We start from the raw sequence: 19,965 nt of genomic DNA on the forward strand, positions 1-19,965 counted from the left end.
AAACATTTCAGAATATAAATGTACTACCTAAATGCAAGTTTTGTTTGCGTGACGCTAAGTTAATGCGCATGTTGCATATTGTCCAATTATCGACACAATGATAGGAAAGTAAATTACGAAGAGGGTGGAAGGCTATAAAAGGGACACAGTTAGGCCAAAATGAGTGGACAAAAATCTGGCAACTGGAGGACCGTGTGGGTGAATGTGAAATGGTATTTTGGCAGGAAGGAAAAAACAAGCTAATTATTTAAATGGTGAGAGAATGCAGAACCCCGAGGTGCAGACGGATCTGGGTGTCAGCAAGTAATTAGGAAAGCTAATAGAATGTTATCAGTTATTGTGAAGGGGATTGATTACAGAAGGCGTGAGGTAATGCTCGAGTTATACAGGGCATTGGTGAGACCACATTTGGAGTACGGTGTACAATATTGGTCTCCTTATTTAAAGAAATATGTAAATGTGTTAAAAACAGTTCAGAGAAGCTTTATTAGGCTAATACCAGGAATTTGCAGTTTGGCTTGTGAGGAAATATTGGAGAGGTTAGGTTTGTATTGATCAGAAGAATAAGAGGCGACTTGATCAAAACCTTTAAGGTTCTAAGGGAGGCATTGACAGGGTTAATATGGAACAGATATTTTCTTTTAGAATCTTGAACTGGGGGTGACTGTTTACAAATCATTTAAGACAAAGATGAGAAATGTTTTCTCTCAAGAGGGTCGTGGGTCTCTGGAACTCTCTTCCTCAAAAGGCAATGGAAGTGGAATCTTTGAATATTTTTAAAGCAGAGCTCGATAAATTCTTCACTAACAAGCGGGTGAAAGGTTATTGAGTGTACCCAGGAATGATGGGCCAAACTTACAATCAGATCAGCCATTACCTTATTGACTGGTAGAACAGGCTCGAGGGGCTTGCTCCTGCTCTGTATGTATGCTCACATCAATTATGTTACTTTAAAATCATATATTTATGAAATACACCATTAGTACCAGCTAACAGTTAGGTAGTCAAGTCACCATAAACATTTCCATAGTATGTGCTCCAGAGCAACTTTAAAAGAAAGGTGGTCATTTCAATGAAGGTGATGAGAATATTTTATTTCCTGCTCAGATTTATTGCAGAAAACATAACTGATGTTACAAAACACGTATCAGAGGGAACCAAAAGGGAAGCCAGCACACATTTGAGATGTACCCAAAAGATACACTTGCAAAAATCAAGCCTCATGTGGACCAAATATCAGTGCACTTAAACAAAACCCCAAAATACCTTCACCAATTCAAAAAAGAAATTACAATCCGGTTTCGAAATTCAGTGGCACATCTTCAGGCTTTGGAAATATTTTTCACCTTCAGGATTTTCCTTTTCATTGACGTCTATCAATTCCCTGTTCTGAAAGAAGAAAACCAGATATATTTAGAGAAAAAAAAAAAAGAGTGCCATGATTCTTAAATGTAGTTGCGTAAAATAATGAACATAATGTCAACAGCTACCATGTTAAAGTCCTTCACCTGCTGGTCACATTCTCCTAAACCATAAATGTAGCAAATCCTTATAAAGCAATGCCAATCAATAATTCATTTATTTTTCTAGCCCAGACCCTTGAGTTTTCACAATTTCCAAGCAAACCTTTAACTATCTTCCAGAGGTATAGTTGATCTCATTCTTTCATACGCAACCTGTGGAAAATATCACATCCACATTGCTACATTTTCTCCTTGAATAGCCTTTCTTTGAACAGCTGATCGCTCCAGTCAAAACGCACCTCGAATCTTCACAATCTTAGGAATTTAAGGATGCCATGGTCAGAGCTTTGAAACAGCCACTTTTCATCAAAAAAAAAAAAAAAACAACAACTTCCACTAATCAAACCAGAGAGCACGACTTTAAAAAAAATACTCTAGGCCCCTATCGAGTTCACTTTCAGATGGGCAGTGTGGAAAAGTGACAGTCAAAATGTGGTTTCTCTTCAGAGATCTTAGAGAGGAGCCATTAAGATTAGCTTAAAATATTCAACTCACCCTTTATTTAACAAAGGCCTAACTTTAGTATGAGAGGCATACCGAATCGGACTTTTTCTGCGCGCATGGAAAATTGATTCAGAAGTGAAAGTCCTCTGAAATGGAGGGCAGTTAGGGATGGGCAACAAATGCTGGTCCAGCTAGTGACACCCCCATCCCGTAAATGAGAAAAAAAAAAGCAATTCAGTTCAAACATGGGATGCACTGAATATTTGGGATTAAAACAATTGAAGAACAGTACATCCACCATAACAATGCTTCACAAAATAGATTCATTAGACTTTCATTTACATAAAGGCAATGTGCTTATTTTAAAAAATATCATGAGGTTTGGGTGTCACTGGCTTGGCCAGCATTTGTTGCCCATCCCTAATTACGCTTGTGAAAGTTGTTGAACCACCCTCATGGACTACTGCAGTCCATGTGGTTTACGTACACCTACAGTGCTATAAAAGGGAGTTCCAGCATTCTGACCCAATGACAGTGAAGGAATGGCAATATAGTTCCAGGTCAGGATGGTGTGTGGCTTGGAGGGGAACTCGCAGGTGGTGGTGCTTCCATCTACTGCCCTTTTCCTTCCAAGTGGTAGAGATCACAGATTTGGAAGGTGCTCTCGAAGGACACTTGACAAGTCTCTGCAATGCATCTTATTCATGGTACACACTGCTACCACTGTGCTTATAAGTTGGTGGGTGGGGTGCCAATCAACCCGGATGCTTTGATCTGAATGGCATCGAGCTTCTAAAGCGTTGTTGAAGCTGCACTCGTCCAAGCAAGTGGAGATAATCACATGTCTCATTTATGCTTTGTAGATGGACAGACAGACTTTGGGGAGTCAGGTGGTGAGATGCTTGTTGTAGAAATTCCAGCCTCTGATCTGCTCTTGTAGCCACAGTATTAATATGGCTAGTCCAGTTAGTTTCTGGTCAATGATCATCCCAGGATGTTGATAGTGGGGGATTCAGCAATGATGAAACCATAGAGTATCAAAGGGAAATGGTTAGATGCTCTATTGTTTCAGATGGTCTTTGCCTGGTTCAAAGAAAAACCTGTGAAGATTTATAGTAATTAGGTAAATTAGGATCCATGCATTCTCATCCTCACATGCAACGTGTGTAGCAAAATGTGAAAGGGATGGCAGCACCGTTTTAGAAAATTAAGGATATTTTAAGAGTGCTATTTTGCAAAATAATTGTTTGGAAATGGAAAGAGATCACGACATTGAGAAGTACCAAGAGCTCTGAAACATGCAAGTCACTCGCTGCAATATTATTGCTGAAGAAACATTATCTGAGAACAATAGCAAACTCATTGTACCTTTTTAAGCCAACTGTTATTAACCTTCAACGATTCTACTTTAAATATTTTTCCCAATTAAGGGGCAATTTAGTGTGGCCAATCCACCTAATCTGCACATCTTTGGGTTGTGGGGGTGAAACCCATGCAAACACGGGGAGAATGTGCAAACTCCACATGGACAGTGACCCGGGGCTGGGATCGAACCCAGGATCTTGGTGCCTTGAGGTAGCAGTGCTAACCACTGCGCCACCCGAACAATTCTACTATTAGTGCCCATTCTGAAAAGAATAGTCATCCTTGTTTGCTTGTCGCAAAACTTCTGAAAAGCGATGAGATTCTTTAAATATAATTTAAGATTAATGAACAGCTGGGCAGTGATTAGAAAAATTAACCTTGTGCTTATCCACAAGTCTCACTTACTGACATATAGGAATGTTGCACTGTTGTAAAAATAAACACACAATTGAGCCGGGATTAATTAATTTAAAAACATTCACAAATTTGGCTTCGGTAAATTAGACCATGGCTACAAAGTATAAACATACTGTTGTTCCATAACTCAAAACCATATATATATATATATATATATATATATATATTTCACATTAATGGAATTACTGTCAAACTAGATAAAGTGCAACTTGAAGAGACACTGCACAAGTTAAGCTAAAATTCAACTAAAAAACTAATAATATTGAATTTAGTCACCCTGGCCTATTCTCTGCTATATCTCGAGTTTCCACACACTGCAGCCAGAGTTTATTGAAGATTGCCTTTACGTAAAAATTTTCTCCCAGTAATGGAACACGATTCTGTTTATCCAGAAAAGTTAATTTATTAGAACTTAATTATTAATTCAAAGCAATTCAATTGTATTTGTACGGCTGTCAGAATGCTTATAAAACAATACTTTCCTGAATAATTGTGACACATTAGCAATTTGAAAAACACAAATAACCAAACACTGCATTTAAACATGAAAATGTAGCATGCAAGGCAACATGCAGCTAATTACAGATCAACACACCGAAGAAACATGTCCCATTCAACAGAATTAAAAACTAATACAATTCACAAGCCAGTATGAAGAAATGTTCGAAAATTCATTACCTTCAGCGCCCAAATATAGCTTATAGTTGGTTCCATTAAAGTTCACATTAAATTATCTCACATTCTTAGATTGCTATTGTGCAATTCTAACCCTTATGGTATTATTAGTTCTTATTCTTGAAGTTAGTACCAATCATAGCATGCATTTTCAACATTGTCTTGCAACATCACAAGTAACTATATATATGACACTCCTTTTCAAGTTCATCCCTAAGTACTTGCCTATCTAGATTTAATAGCTTTTAGTTAAACAATATTAACATAAAACAATAAAGTTGAAGGACGATGGGGGAAGGAGTAGAGAAAACTCTTCCAAAGAGCTGACATGAGTTTGCTGAGCCCATTGGCCTCCTTCTGTGTTAAATGGTTCTTTAAATATACTGAAGGCCTCTAATCCTTAATTTCTACAATCCTTAATTTAAAGTGAAAATCTTAAACATAATTCTACGGGCAACAATAAGTAATTGTAAATGGGAAAATGTCAAAGGAGAATTTGCACGGATGCCTCAAGCCCATTGCAATAATTTTGCTTCCAGATCCTAGCCGGATCTTGACGTGTACCAGACTTAAATAAATTCTGTTTTGAATGAGCGAACTTCCAAAGCCGGCTTGGCAGAAATTTGCATTTGATGAGGGGACTGGATGATCCTAACAGCAATAAAATTTACTTTTAAACCAGCATGTAAAGGTAATACAATTTTATTCCGAATTTCAATAACATCTTTTGCCATGCACAGTGGAATGGGAGATGTTCAATGTTTCGCATGCACATGAGAGAAGCTACTTTCCCCACACACATCTATGTACACAGCTGATCTGCTTAAAACCCTTACTTGGGTTCGGTTGATTAGAAACCCTTCTACCGAAGAGTCCTATATTTTGCCAATCTACTGCTTTGTTCTGCTGCAATCCTGGCAAAGGAGAGAGGAATACAGATTTAGAAAGACAAAGATCTTAAGGACAGAAGAATATGATTCTAAGTAAAGTTCATAGAATAAGACATTCTTCAGTGAAGTGCCACTGATGATGGGTTGAAATTTCACAACTGTGCACACTTAAAAAGGTCAAATCGTTGAAGCCTACATAGAGGTTTTTGACCCCTGGCGGTTTATTAATGGCTAGCAATATGTCATGGCATTTTCATTGGAAAGTTTCCAACGCATTCCTTTAAAAACAAGTTACTGGAGAGACTGCCATCTCTGACATTTGATTGTTTCCACCCCCCTCTTCACTGCATACACACACTTTGCTTGAACAGATTTAAACAGAAAATCTGTTTCAGTTAGATGTTACATTGCGCTTTTGTTGTTTCAAATAGATGTAAAAGAATACAGAAAACCCCACTCCCAATCGTCTCCTCTCCTAATGTCACAGGGCCCATGCTTGGGTGACAGCAGCCTTCTGGTACTTCCACCAAGTCCCTATTTTTTTCACGTCTCAACATTTTTCATTTGTTGTTCTCAAGGTGTTCACTGAAAGATGGTTCCAATGGCCATTCTCAGTTACTTTGCCAAAGGTATGCTGCTAGTGGCAAGATTTCCAATTACAGTGGGCAGAACGTGATGTGGAGATGCCGGCGTTGGACTGGGGTGAGCACAGTAAGAAGTCTTACACCAGGTTAAAGTCCAACAAGTTTGTTTCAAACACTAGCTTTCGGAGCACTGCTCCTTCCTCAGGTGGGCCTGAGAAAGGAGCAGTGCTCCGAAAGCTAGTGTTTGAAACAAACCTGTTGGACTTTAACCTGGTGTTGTAAGACTTCTTAGTGGGCAGAATAGCAGGGCCCCATTTTGTCATCTCACACACATACTTCCACAAGGGCCGGATCGGAATTACAAGCAGGGTCCCATCCCTCCAATTTATTTTCCTAAGCCAAAGGCACTGTAGTGAATTACAGCAATTTTACTGCTCTCATGCTACCTCAACTGACCCTCAATAAACCATTTGATCTTCGGGAACATCACAGCTGAATCCAAGCTTGTCCCCCCAGTAAGATGTATGGAACAAAATTCTCTACATTCGCCGAATAAACTACCCACTAAGGTCTGTTAGACATATTTGTTTTACAAGATTCTAAAGAACTGTCAAATATCATGACAGACATATGATTTGTAGCCTTTCATTGAGAAACACTGCGCCATGGGTGACTTTAAAACAAATTTCCCCCAGGACTCTCACGTTCCTAAGAGAAAATACAGGTAATCTATTTTTAAGTGGCTTTAGCTGCATTTCTTAAAATTATAGATCAACAGGAATTCAGATAAATATATGATCAGTCACCTGCAGACAAAGCAGCCTGCAGCATAAACAAACATTTACTTGTAATAGTTACCCTGCTAGGTTATAAAGATTAACAGAGAACATGGAAGTGGAGGAAAAGTTGAGAAGGCTGTTGAAAAAGCATAGAGGAGCCGTGGCTTTATGAAAGAGTCGCAGAGTACGGAAGTAAGGAAGTTACGCTGAACCGTTGGAAATCAGTCTCAGCTGGAGTATCAAGTCTGATTCTAGGCACCACACTTTTAGAAAAGATGTCAAGACATTAGAGACTTAGCAGAACGGTACCTGGGACTGCAGGAACTGATGGAAGCTGGGATTGTTCTCCTTAGAGCAGAGTAGGTAATTGAGACGTTGAATAAAAGGTCCTCAAAATTAAGAGGAGTTTGTTAAATGCAGGGAAACCTTTTCCACTGGCAGCAAGTTCAGTAACCGGAAAGGAAATGGAGATTCCTTTTTACATGGCGTGTTGTAATTGGGAATGCACTGCCCAAAGGGCGGTGCAAACAGATTCAGCAGGAACTTTAACAAAGGGAACTGAAAGAAATACATTTTCAGGGTTCCGGGGATAAAGCAGAAAAACGGGACAAACTTGGCAGATTCTTTCAAAGAGCCACATTACTCCCTCTTGTGCTGTATGTTTCTATGAACTCGCAATGATTCAATTGAACCAGGGAGAAGGCTTGGTTTGTGCAATCAATCTCAGGATGATAACACCACTATAGTTTGCATTAGTGTCCCTCGTCCAAAGTCGGAAAAAACTGACGCTGCTCATCGTGATCTGACAGCCAGTTAACAGGTCTTGGCTCAGCTGTGAGGGTCACTACGGTTGAACAGGCTGGCAACACTCACTGTATTGTATGAAAAATGGTAGCTTGCAGTTGGGTATGTGTAGAACGACTTACATTGCCTTCAAAAGGGAGCAAAAGAGAGTAGAAACACTAGACGTAAAGATTATCATTCAAATCATAAACTTGCATTTATAAATACAGAAAATATCAATAACCCCATGGTCAAGATTTTGAAACAAGAAAAATCTTTACAAATTGTCTTTTGTCCTGTCATTCGGAAGGAGTAAAAATACAAAACTCTGGCATCTCAGAAATTTACTTTAAAAAATGCTTTTACACTTTAATCTCATTATTCCATGATACTTTCATAGCTGAAAATTTGTATCAATGAAATACAACATCAAATACATTAACAGCTTATGAGCTAGCATATTGTAGATAAAATGTATTGGCACACGCGAGCAAAAACATGAGTTACTATGTAGGATGAAGAATAGATGGTCAAACCACTGTGCAGAACATTCTCTAATACTTTCTGGAGTTTGGTTAGTATACTTAGTTAAATGGTCCGTGTGTGGTCCAGAAATATGTCAACAACTCAGGTTTGATTTGTATTTGGCTGATATAGCCTCCTCATCGAATGGAAAGTAATAGCAAACCACCACTGACAAAAACTGCCAAGAAAAGCGGCTCAATGTGAAGCACCAGCAGGCATGAGCCAACGACTGTCTTCAGGCAAAGAAAGGAGGAATGAAGCAAAGAAAGAAAGCTCTCCCGACGGACTGCAGTCTCAGGCAGAACCAGACTGTTGGATCCTGATCTAAGCCTCTTATCAATGGCATCTCACCCCAAACCTCGTCTTCCGTATCCTATTCCATATAACTATCGTGCCTGAACTGCATTAACTCTTGGGTCCCCATTGCCTCAAAATTAAAATTTTCAAGCATGAGAATTCTGAAGAGTCACAGTGGACTCAAAATGTTTTTAAAAATAGATTTAGAGTACCCAATTCATTTTTTTCCAATTAAGGGGCAATTTAGCGTGGTCAATCCACCTACCCTGCATCTTTGGGCTGTGGGGGCGAAACCCACGCAAACGCGGGGAGAATGTGCAAACTCCACACGGACAGTGACCCAGAGCCGGGATCGAACCTGGGACCTCGGCGCCGTGAGGCAGCAATGCTAACCACTGCGCCACCGTGCTGCCTTGACTCGAAATGTTAACTGTTCTTCTCTCTACAGAGTTACCGCAGACCTGCCGGGTTTCCCAGCATTTTCTGATTTGACTTTGGATCCCCAGTATCTGCAGTATTTTTCTATGTTGCAAACCCAAAAGCCACCCCCCCCCCCCCCCCACCCCCAAGCAAAATCAATCTCTTTGACCATGCTAAAAGCAAATTACTGCAGATGCTGGAATCTGAAGCAAAAACAGAAAATACTGGACAATCTCAGCAGGTCTGACTGCATCTGTAGAGAAAGAGAAGGGAGCTAATGTTTTGAGTCTGGATGATTCTTTGTCAAAGCTCAGCTTCATCTGGAGCCGCTTTTCTTGACGGTTTTTGCCATTGCATTCTATTTTCTGTTATGTTTCTCTCTTTGACTGTGCTTTTGGTTATCCTTCCAAATAACGCTGCTGTTACCCACTGCCTATTTCGGTCTGATTATGCCTGCGCGAACAGCTCATAAGGTTTTTCAATGTAAAACATGCTAAATAAACATAAGGGGCGGAATTCTCCCAAATAATGACCTGGAGCAGGATTCTCTGGCCTCCCTGCCATGTGTTTCTTGGTGGCGGAAAGCTCTGTTCCCGTCGCTGTTAATGGGAATTCCGACTGAAACTACCCCAGGCCGCCGGGAAACCAAGAATCCCGCTCCAGCAAATGGCGAAAGAATTCCAGCCTAAGTGTTTTTTTTTTAGTCATTCATGGGACGTGGCCGTCATAGACTGTGCCAGCATTTATTGTCCGTCCTTAATTGCCCTTCAGGGGGCAGTTAAGAGTCAACCACATTGCTGTGGGTCTGGAGTCACATGTAGGCCAGACTAGGTAAGGAAGGCAGATTTCCTCCCCTATAGGACATTAATGAACCAGATGGGTTTTCATGCCAATCACCAATGGTTTCATGGGCATCATTAGACTTTTAATTCCAGATATTTTATTGAGTTTCAAATTCCATCACCTGATGTGGTGGGATTCGAACCTGGGTCCTCAGATCAATATCCCGTGTCTCTGTATTGCTAGTCCAGCGACAATACCACTATGCCACTGCATCGGGCAGGAAAAGTGGTGAGGATTCCGCCAGCTGCTCCGGCGCTATTCGTATTGCAATCCACCCACATTTAGTAACCCCCCCTACACACCGACTGGCAGAGACCCCACTCCCCCAATTGGCCAACACCCTGCTATGGGGTAATCCCCCCCCCCCCCCCGACTTTGGGGTCACTGCAAGTACCCCACGTTCAGGCTCACCTCCCCTTTCATGGTCATGTCCCTTTTCAAGCCCTGTTGCTTGGCAGTGCCCCCTGGCATCGTGGTACTGCCCCTTCAGTGAGGGTGCGAACCAGATTGCGCCAGGTGCGAATGGAGCATGATGCTCCCGGCCTGCGGCACCCGACGGGAACCCCGCTTAGGGGCTCTCCTGCTATTCTCCAGGAAGAGCAGGAAGTGCGCCTGGCTGAGGGCGGGGGTGTGTGTTGTTAGAATTGCACCCAAGTTCTTGCGGTCAAATGCTACGGATTTCCCGAAATGCATATTAAACTGCAGCGGTAACTCTCAATGCCACAAAGTTGCACATGGGTTTGTCATAGTGTGAAGCTTTACCTCAGATTATTTACAATACCACATTCCTCTATGACTTTTGGCCTTCGCTGAATAAAAAGGACCACTTACACACACAGCATTTTATAACTGAAATGCTACAGTCTGCAAAGGGTATCAGTATCACTTCTATTTGGGTACAAAATGAAATAGATTGCGTGAGTGACCAACGAACCATAAAAGTAGTTGACAGCTCTAAAATACAAGCTATTTAAATTATTCAATACGGTGAGATATAGTTTTAGACTCCTGAAGCCAACTCAATCAAAATCGCATGTCAAATATATAAAACCGACACACGGAAAGCACCTCCATTTTTAATTTGCTTAGCACAGTTGGGTACATGAACACACAACTGAGCAGTTGTGCTCAGCACAGCCTATCCATCACTTCACACGGGGAAGAGGGTCAGGGTCGGGTCGTGTCGGAATGCTGAAAGACGTGATACAAGGATTTTAAAAGCTGTATTGCAATTCTGCGCTGAGTGCTACATAAAGACAAGTCAGAAAAGTGTAAAAATATCAATATTTGAAAATAAACTAATTCCAATTGTCTACTAATCTGATAAAAAAGAATCTCCATCAAAAAATGCTTTTCTTCCTGCTTCCAATCATCCTTCTGATAAAAAAGGTAAGTGCCATAGGATACAAATTTCTACAGTCAATTTTAGAACTGACTGTCACCAACACTAAACCAACAAAACATAGTTTTCCCAAGCCTATTGATCTCCTTGATATGATTTAATGCCATGTTATAATGATAGGTTGTCAGCAGATCCGGGATGAGATGCAAATTGCCAATAATAGGAATGCAGTGCTACAGATTCCACTTTTTGCATTGTTTTCTAAATAAAGAGTTGTTCTGTTGCTTCCTGCATTACATTGGGACACTTTTTTCCCCACTTTGGGGAAATCACTGTCTCTCTATCAACCAACCTCCGCTGGTACAAACAGCCCAAACTAAATCTCCCTTCCATCCGCCCCAACAAAAGTTGCCCAAGTTGAATTGCCTCATGACGAACTCAAGTCAGTCCTGACTGGGAGCCAGGTACCATCGCCCTGCCACCCATATTAAACCATCCTGCTCAGCCGGAACGGTCTCCGACAGGTGTAGCCGATACAATTTCTAGTTTAGCGACAGCACTGCTTTAGAGCACATACTTCAGGCAGAATGATACAGTCCATTGTACAGAGGTATCACTTTTTAACGATTACTCCAGATAGGAATGCTCTGCAGGTATGTGCATGTGATGGTCGAATAGCAGATATCCTGCCTAGTACGAATGTGTCCACATTAACTTAGTGACGGACTGCTTCACCACCCCTCTCCATTCCTTCAAGATGCTACTTACCACTTTGACAAAGCTTTTAGCTATCTGTCCCGATGTACGTGGGTCAGTGTCAAAGTTTGTTTCATAGTGCTCCTGTGAAGCACCTTGGTTTTTTTTTAACTAAGTAAATACATGTTGATAACACCATTACAGATAGTCAGAAACTGTAAACAATAAATGCATTATTTTTTTTTTTGCTTACAATGGAATTTGCTTTCAGTGATTATGAAGTTCTTATATTAGCTTGAACTTATCATTTCCTTGAGGCACAATTTTTGTGTTCCGCATATTCGTTGATCAAGATTGTGTTGTACCCCACAATCTATCTTTCCAGTCATGCTGAAATTATAATCAGAAGGTGGAAAGCTCCACAGCACAGACAGACCCTGGGGAATTGTTACCGTTCAATATATTGACCAATTGGGAACTTTCAAAATAATCACTCTACCTGGACTCGCTGGCGCAAAATGCAGCTCCTGCCATTTAGTATGGTGAGTATCGAACAGTTAATTTCTTCTGAAGCGTCGGCAAACTATTTAAGGTCAACATTGATTTTTTTTAAAAAAAGCAATCCTTTAAATGGATTAAGACCAAGCGTACAGCTCAAAAGAACTAACACACAGAATATCTGGTTGGATGAGAATTCCTTACCTCTTTACTGCCTTCTGAGCTAACATTCTGTTCCCAGCAAAGAATGTGATGCTGCCAAGTATAGCAAGATACTGCAGAGTCTGAAACATGTTCAGCTGAGTCCAGTATATATACATGATTCCCAACATACCTGAAGAAAGCAAGGCAAAAGGAAACTTTAGGTTGGAATTGTATAACAGGGTTGTCAGTGCAGGGGTCAATTATGCTGAACAAGTATTAGATTTAGTCCAGTCATAGTTAAGCACTTCATTGACTGACCCGGTCAACATGGGCATGCAGTTTGCGGTCATCACGTTTCTTTAATTTATCAAATACTGCTAGTTGTACGTGGACTCTTATTTTAACCAATGTCAATGTTTAGACTTCAGTTATCTGTATGCAGCACCTAGTTCCCTGAAGTTACAAGACAATTAAAGCATTTTCTGCACGAATGCTTTAGATCTGTAAACTATTTCACTGTGGCACACCGGCTGATCCAGACCGCAAATTTTACATAATGACCACCAAATATTTGTTTACAACCTGCCTATAGCACACCAAAAATAGACTGGCATGATCTCAAGTAACTACTGTTTGATAGCTAGAAATTCAAAAACCAACTATAATTTGACTTGGGTTACCCAATCAATAGGCTCCAGCCAATAATTAAAAATAAAGCAATGGTTCTGAAAAACAATTGCATGCCAGTTCAGCGGCATTCAATATTAATGTCTAGGCCTTGCAGGTCCAATTGCCCCATTGCGGCAGAACGCAAGGACAGTGGATAGAACTGTGGCTTCACAGCGCCATGGTCCCAGGTTCGATTCCCCGCTGGGTCACTGTCTGTGTGGAGTCTGCACGTTCTCCCAGTGTCTGCATGGGTTTCCTCCGGGTGCTCCGGTTTCCTCCCACAGTCCAAAGACGTGCAGGTTAGGTGGATTGGTCATGATAAATTGCCCTTAGTGACCAAAATATTTGGATGGGGTTATTGGGATATGGGGATAGGGTGGAAATGAGGGCGGTGCAGACTCGATGGGCTGAATGGCCTCCTTCGGCATTGTGTGTTCTAGGTCTATACCTATCCACAAAAAAGCCAATTATGGAGCCCCTGCTGACTTTTACAAGAAAACACAAAACTGGCAATTAAATAATCTAATGCTAATGGGCATGCTGCATATGTTTTCTTGCAACTTGTTCATTCTTTTCATTGTCATCTTTGCATCAAGTTGTAGTGCTACACTCACTATATTGGCTTGAAACTATCAAGTCCTTGATGCACAAGACATATGAAATAAAGGAATAAGGCAATAGAAACAGGATGATTCAATAAAAGTATAAAAATCCAAATGATTAAATCACAAAAGACGATCCAGTATTGTTGCAACAAATACAAGCTTGCACAATTGTAGAATGGCAAGTTATTAAATTACTCAGTCAATTGATGTTAAGGTTATTCCATATGGTGATAGCCAAATGGCTAAGGTCCCAAAAGTGTTAACCAGCAGTCCTCCCATCACATTGCATACTGCGATGCAAAGGCCACATTACATATCCTATAAGCCAAGTGTGATAAGCAATTGATAGGGAAAATTGTGACATTTTGAGGAAGCAGTCACACTGCGCATTGGGGACTTAATAGGGAGAAATCGAATGGGTTCCTAAGGTTTACGATCATCGCAGTGGGGCTACTGGAGCCGAGCAGTGTGGGGATCTGGGGTCCTTTGATCTGGTATTACGGTGCGAAGTGAACTCGTGGAATAGCACAATTGAGGATTAAACGTGAAGTTCGGATTCTAGGTGTTTGCCAGCAGTGATGGTAAGGGCAGCACTAGTTAAGGACGTCCACTTGGGAGACCTTCTAAAGAATCTTTGTAACACTGAATTTGTCATTTGTGATTGGTTCTTGGAGGTGCATTACTATGCACATTAAGTTCAAGTATTTTAACCTCCAAGTAACACTTTTAAAACTGAACACAGGACTGACTTTTTTGAAAATTGCTTTAAAAAAATTCTCAGATGGCAACGCTGTTGGAAAGGCTGACATTTGAAACCCATTCCTAATGGCCCCTAAGTGGAGTGTTGGGCGACCTTATTGAACCCTGAAGCAGTGGTTTAATACAACAAAGTAGCTTGATAAACCACCTCAGGCTGGAGTCAGATATCAACCATATATGCAGTCAGGTACATCAGGTTTTATTTTATTTTATAAAAATCAGACAGCTTCATGGTCACTATTTTTATAGCGTTACCAGCATTTTATTTTTTGATTGTTTTTAAACGGAATTGATATTTTTAAATGGTCATGGTGAAACGCGAACTCATTTTAGGGTTCTGATTTACGAGTCCAGTAACCACATACCCATGAATTCAATGAGGAACGACACCCTGTGGCTTTCGTTCTGTGTCTTACAACTAACTGTTTGGATGGGGAAGGGGGGGTCAAGGGGCACCTGAATGTTGCAAATGGATTTGCCAATGTAACATGCGATAATCAGGTGAGATAGTTAGAAACTCAAAATTCACCATTCTTTGAAAATTGAACCCAATTACAATAGGAAAACGCTTTCTTCAAGCTTAAAGCTCTTTTACGGGTTTGTAGAGCATTAAACTAAACCTACAAAATAACCCATCATCTTTTCCCTTGTGCACGCAGATAAACTCTACAGCGCAGGAGGCTATTCGGCCCATCGAGCCTGCATCGATCCTTGGAAAGAGCACCCTATCTAGGTCCAAGCCCTATTCCCGTAGCCCAGTAACCCCACCTAACCTTTTGGACACTAAGGGGCAATTTAGTACGGCCAATCCACCTAACCCTCGCATCTTTTGGACTACACAATTCACTTCCCATTAGGGAATAAAATACTATACATATTTTATCTGAATAAAAGGCCTTGAAATTTGTTCGCCAGCTTTTCTTCAAATGATTTTCGAAAACCCATTGAGCAGAAATTTATAGCATATGCCATCTGTACAATTACTGATAGGAAATTAGACACGCTGCACATGCCACAGAGTTTCAGTTCAGATTCACAGCTTCAGGCATAATATCAGGTTTAAGTTCACGCTCTGGCACAAGACCAGTTCAAGAAAAAAAAACTTTCATGAAAGAATTGAGACACACAAAAGGCAATTTGGTGCAGAAATGTAATTGCGCTATTGTGACACGTGCAACATTTTTCCCCCTCCCTTTTATCTGAATCCTAGAGGCTTCAGTTTGAGAAAATAAAATGGCAGCTGGAAGTTTTCAGAAAGCATTTGGAGTAGCTTACAAGAATCCAACCACCAGGTTAAAAAAAGATCACAGGCAAGTAAGGAAAACAGGCACGGAGTGAAACATCTTGCCATAACCGTCCAATCTTCCTGGGGTACATGAGAAGTGTCAGAGGATTGGAGTGTGGCAAATGTGACACTTCTTTCAAGAAACAGTGTAAGGTCACTCCCAGTAACTATAGCTGGCCATTTCAATGTCAGTCGTGAATACATTTTTAGATGCGATAATAATTAAGGGGGGGGGGGAAATCAACAGGCCCGAGAGAGATTATAACTTCATTCAGGGCAGTCGGAAAGGATTTGTGAAAGGTGAATCATGCTTAGAATAATTTCATTGACTGCTTTGATGAAAAAATAGATGTTTGATTAAGGAAAATCAATGGATGTTATCTTTAATTTAACAAAGCCTTTGTCAAAGTACCACAGAATAGATTGGTTCGCAAAATTGAATAGGAGAGTCAATGTCAGCTTGGGTGAAAAAAATGGTTTAAGGATGGAAAATGGTGAGTTGTGGTAAAAAGTTATTTTTCAGGTTGGTCGATGGTGGACAGTGATGTTCCCCAAGGGATCAGTGCTAGGACAACTACCGTTTCTCTGCATATACCATGTATACTCGAGTAAAAGTTGAATGTTTGAGACCAATATTTGAGGTCCAAAGTCACTTTTACGCAGGTAATGTTTTCGAGCAGTTGACATCCATGACTACATGATAAATGACTTTACAGGAGAATTACTTTTCCACGAGTGTACATAGATCAATGAGCTGGATATTGGGATTCAGAGCAAAATTTCATATTTTGCTGAGCATCTCAAATTTGGAACAGTGATGAACAGCAAGACTGATAACTTAGCAGAATGGTCAAACACGAGGCAGATAGAATTTAATACAGAGAAGTGCGAGGTGATGCATTCTGGCAGAAGGGATGTGGAACGACTTTACACATTTACTGGCACAGTTCTGAAGCATGTGCATTGACAGAGACTTTGGGGGGGGGGGGGGGGGGTGCGGGGTTCACGTGCATAGTCCTTTGAAGGTGCAGAACATATTGAGAGAAGAGCTAGCAAAGCATATGGGATCATAAATAGAGGAACGGAGTACAAATGTGGGAAATTAAGCTCAATCTTTATTAAGCTCTGGTTGTGTGACAACCAGAGTATTGCATCCATTTATGATCACCAGATTTAGAGTGTGAGGGTCCTTGAGAGGTTGTAGAGGAGATCTACTAGAATTCTTCCAAGCATTTGTGATTTTCACAACAAGGTTAGTTTAGAGAAGCTGGATTAGTTCTCCTTGGAGCAAAAGGGTATAGAGGGGAGATTTGATAGAAGTGTACAAGATTATGACAGGTTTAGATGGGGTGGTCAAGGAAAAACCCGTCATACAATGACTTGAGAACATAAGGGGATGCAGTGGCATAGTGGTATGATCACTGGACGAGAGTATGCTCTTGGGACCTGGATTTGAATCCCACTACACCAGATGATGAAATGTGAATTCAATAAATTAAATGTCCAATGATGACCATGAAACCATTGTCATAAAAACATATCTGCCACATTACCAGAAGGAAATCTGCCATCCTTACTTAGTCTGGCCTTCATGCGACTCCAGACCTACAGCAATGTGGTTGACGCTTAAATGCCCTCTGAAAAGCCACTCAGTTCACGGGCAATTAGAGATGGATGATAAATGCTGGCCCAGCCAGCAATGCCCACTTCCCATGAATGAATAGAAAATAGTTAAGGTTTTGGGAAAAGGATGCAGTAGGGGATGTGCGGAAAATTTTTATTTTACGTAGCAAGAGGTAAGGATTTAGAAATTGCTGTTTACAAGGGTGGTGGAAGCAGAGACGATCAATGATTTCAACAAGAAATTTCATTGAGGCACTAGAGGAAAATAAAACTGCAGGGACACGGGGATCGAGCAAGAAAATGGGAATGAGTGGATTGCTCTACAGCGAGCTGGAAAGGGCCTGATGGGTTGAATGGCCGCCTTTGGGTCCGAATGACACCCGCGGCTCTTTGACAGGCATGCGCGACACCTTCAACATTGAAAACACCGATGATGGGATCATGCATCAGAACAGGTAGTGCAAAGAGTAACAGGTAGGGTAGAATTTTCAATTAAATGTGTGCCCATGTAATGAATTTGATTGATAATTTGAGCAATCTTTTACTTTCCTTAGAGGAAAACAAACTCACCAGCATGGCCCAAATGGAAGATGATGGTGCTCGGAGAAAAAGTGAAATTGGAAATGTTGACACCAAGTTTGATCCACTGCAAAAAAAAAAACATTTTCTTTGAATAAAATTCAACGGTAATGCACAACTTTCAAAAACACATGTACACCTCAAAATATATCTCAGTTTAGAATTGAACATTATGCCTTCTCTGGTTGGGAGGAGCTAAGGGAGCAGGTAGGCCTTGGTGGGATGGATATGTTCAGGTACGTGATTGGTTCCTGACATTCCCGGTGGCGGAGTTGTCTACTTTGCTGGAGAGAATCGTTTCATGTGCGGGGTCGGAGGAGGGCAGCACATCTGGGATAAATGGACGGATCACGGGGGAAGGGCAGATATCGGTGGAGGAGGTAAAGGTTAGGCGGGAGGAGGATTTGGCCTCATTTTGGAGGAGGCGGTGCAGAGTGAGGCTCTCCGTAGGGTGAATGGTACATCATCATGCGCGGGTTTAGGTTTGATACAACTTTAGATGATGTTCAGAGCGCATCTCACCAAAGCCAGAATGTATGAGCGGAGCTTGAGGGGACCTTGCGAACTAAATGCACACAATCTCGTCCTGCCCGAAGTGGGGGCCTTTGTTTTTTAAAACACCATACTGGCAATTTTAATTGTGGATTTGTAGCCCTGCTCACGAGTGGTGATATTTGGGGTGACCAGCTGGAACCGAGGATTGTGGGTGGTGGCAAGTGCCTTGGTTTTACTTTAATGCTGGCTCGGCAGCGAATCCTGCTGAGTTGGAGACAGGTCCAGACCAATTTCATGGTGAGGGTAGCAATTGATGAGTTCTATCGGAGATGGCATCCATTATATTGCATTTTAAGGATCTGGTCACTGTTAGCAGTTAGTGGCGGGGGCGGGTTCTGCTTTTGGTCAGTTGGGGTTTGTTGAGGGTATTGATATTTGGTTTGATTTATATTTTGTATAAAGTTAAAAACCTAATAAAAATATTTTCAAAAGAAACCCCATTATGCCTTCTTTAAAAGATGTTATCACATGTGTCTAATGTGTAAAGCTTTCGATAGGAACAAATGAAATGAAAGGTCAAGAAAGTCCATCAGTCATTCTTTCGATGATGCGACTTTGAGGACCACCTTTGACAAAAGGAAAATCCTGTGGGAGATTACTTCCTGACTCCATCAGGTATAGGCAGACTATGGTTGGCCACAGCATGTCACTAGATAAATCTATACTGACCCTCCTATTCATGTGTCCCAAGCCACTTTAGAAGGCAACACCACTAAGAACTATAAGACCAATGAATTCAAAGTAAAACCCTGAAGACACTATCATAAATATTGTAGCCTTTAGGTATCCTCACAAATTTTGATTCCATTAGTGCTATTGCTATGCAACTCAATGCATATAATTACTATTATTTCAATAATATAATTTTTCTAGTGCTGTATTAGCATGTCATCTCATGGACACCTTGAAGAGACAATAAGTACATCGTGTACTGTATATCATTCATATCTTCATTAAAAGCAAAATCTAAAAGAATTATTTTAGTATTCTATTCAACCTGCTGAATCTCTTAATTCATAAAGATGTGGATAATCCAAATGAAGTCATTATTTTATCACTGTGGAATTTAGTATACATCAAGATATTCAAAACGGCATATATGTTACTCTACAGTAGCCATGATGTGGAGATGCCGGCGTTAGACTGGGGTGCGCACAGTAAGCTTCCGAAAGCTAGTGATTCGAAATAAACCTGTTGGACTTTAAACTGGTGTTGCAAGACTTCTTACTGTTACTCTACAGATATTGAGTTAAAAGAGAGTAATTGACAACCAGCCACAGTTTCTTTTTCTTTTATTGTCACAAGTATGAAGTTATTGTGAAAAGCCCCTAGTCGCCACATTCCGGCACCTGTTTGGGTAAGCTGGTACGGGAATTGAGCCCGTGCTGCTGGCCTTGTTCTGCATTACAAACCAGCTGTCTAGCCCAATGAGCTAAACCAGCCCTCGGCAGACAAAACTCCACAGACAGGAGGCCTGACACCGAGACGGAGGAGCGATACAATGAGGCCTATGTTGCCACCCGTGCTGTTGTTGAGCGGTGCACTGGGCTGCTGAAAATGTGGTTCCGATGCCTTGACTGCTCTCCCTCCCGCTTTTCCCTTCCCACACCCTAATTCCCCTACGCCCCATTACCCCATCCCACCTATTCTCCCCAGCCTCCCGCC

At 41.1% G+C, this 19,965-nt stretch overlaps 1 protein-coding gene across 2 annotated transcripts in view; it reads right to left on the reverse strand.

Moving 5' to 3' along the window:
- Positions 1-1,073: 1,073 nt before the first annotated feature.
- LOC140406610 (dolichyl-diphosphooligosaccharide--protein glycosyltransferase subunit 2-like) overlaps positions 1,074-19,965 on the reverse strand; it is a 74,885-nt gene continuing 55,993 nt past the window's right edge. The window contains exons 15-18 of one of the 2 annotated variants that reach the window (XM_072494612.1): positions 17,737-17,812; positions 12,286-12,415; positions 5,261-5,338; positions 1,074-1,389 (exon numbers count right to left, since the gene is read on the reverse strand). In XM_072494612.1, the coding sequence (XP_072350713.1) occupies positions 5,287-5,338; positions 12,286-12,415; positions 17,737-17,812 (258 nt within the window). In that variant the 3' untranslated portion in view covers positions 1,074-1,389; positions 5,261-5,286. The remainder of the gene's footprint in view (positions 1,390-5,260; positions 5,339-12,285; positions 12,416-17,736; positions 17,813-19,965) is intronic. The other variant, XM_072494613.1, reaches the window with a different exon arrangement.

This window comes from Scyliorhinus torazame, unplaced genomic scaffold (assembly GCF_047496885.1).
Source record: "Scyliorhinus torazame isolate Kashiwa2021f unplaced genomic scaffold, sScyTor2.1 scaffold_713, whole genome shotgun sequence".
Classification (NCBI taxonomy): domain Eukaryota; kingdom Metazoa; phylum Chordata; class Chondrichthyes; order Carcharhiniformes; family Scyliorhinidae; genus Scyliorhinus; species Scyliorhinus torazame.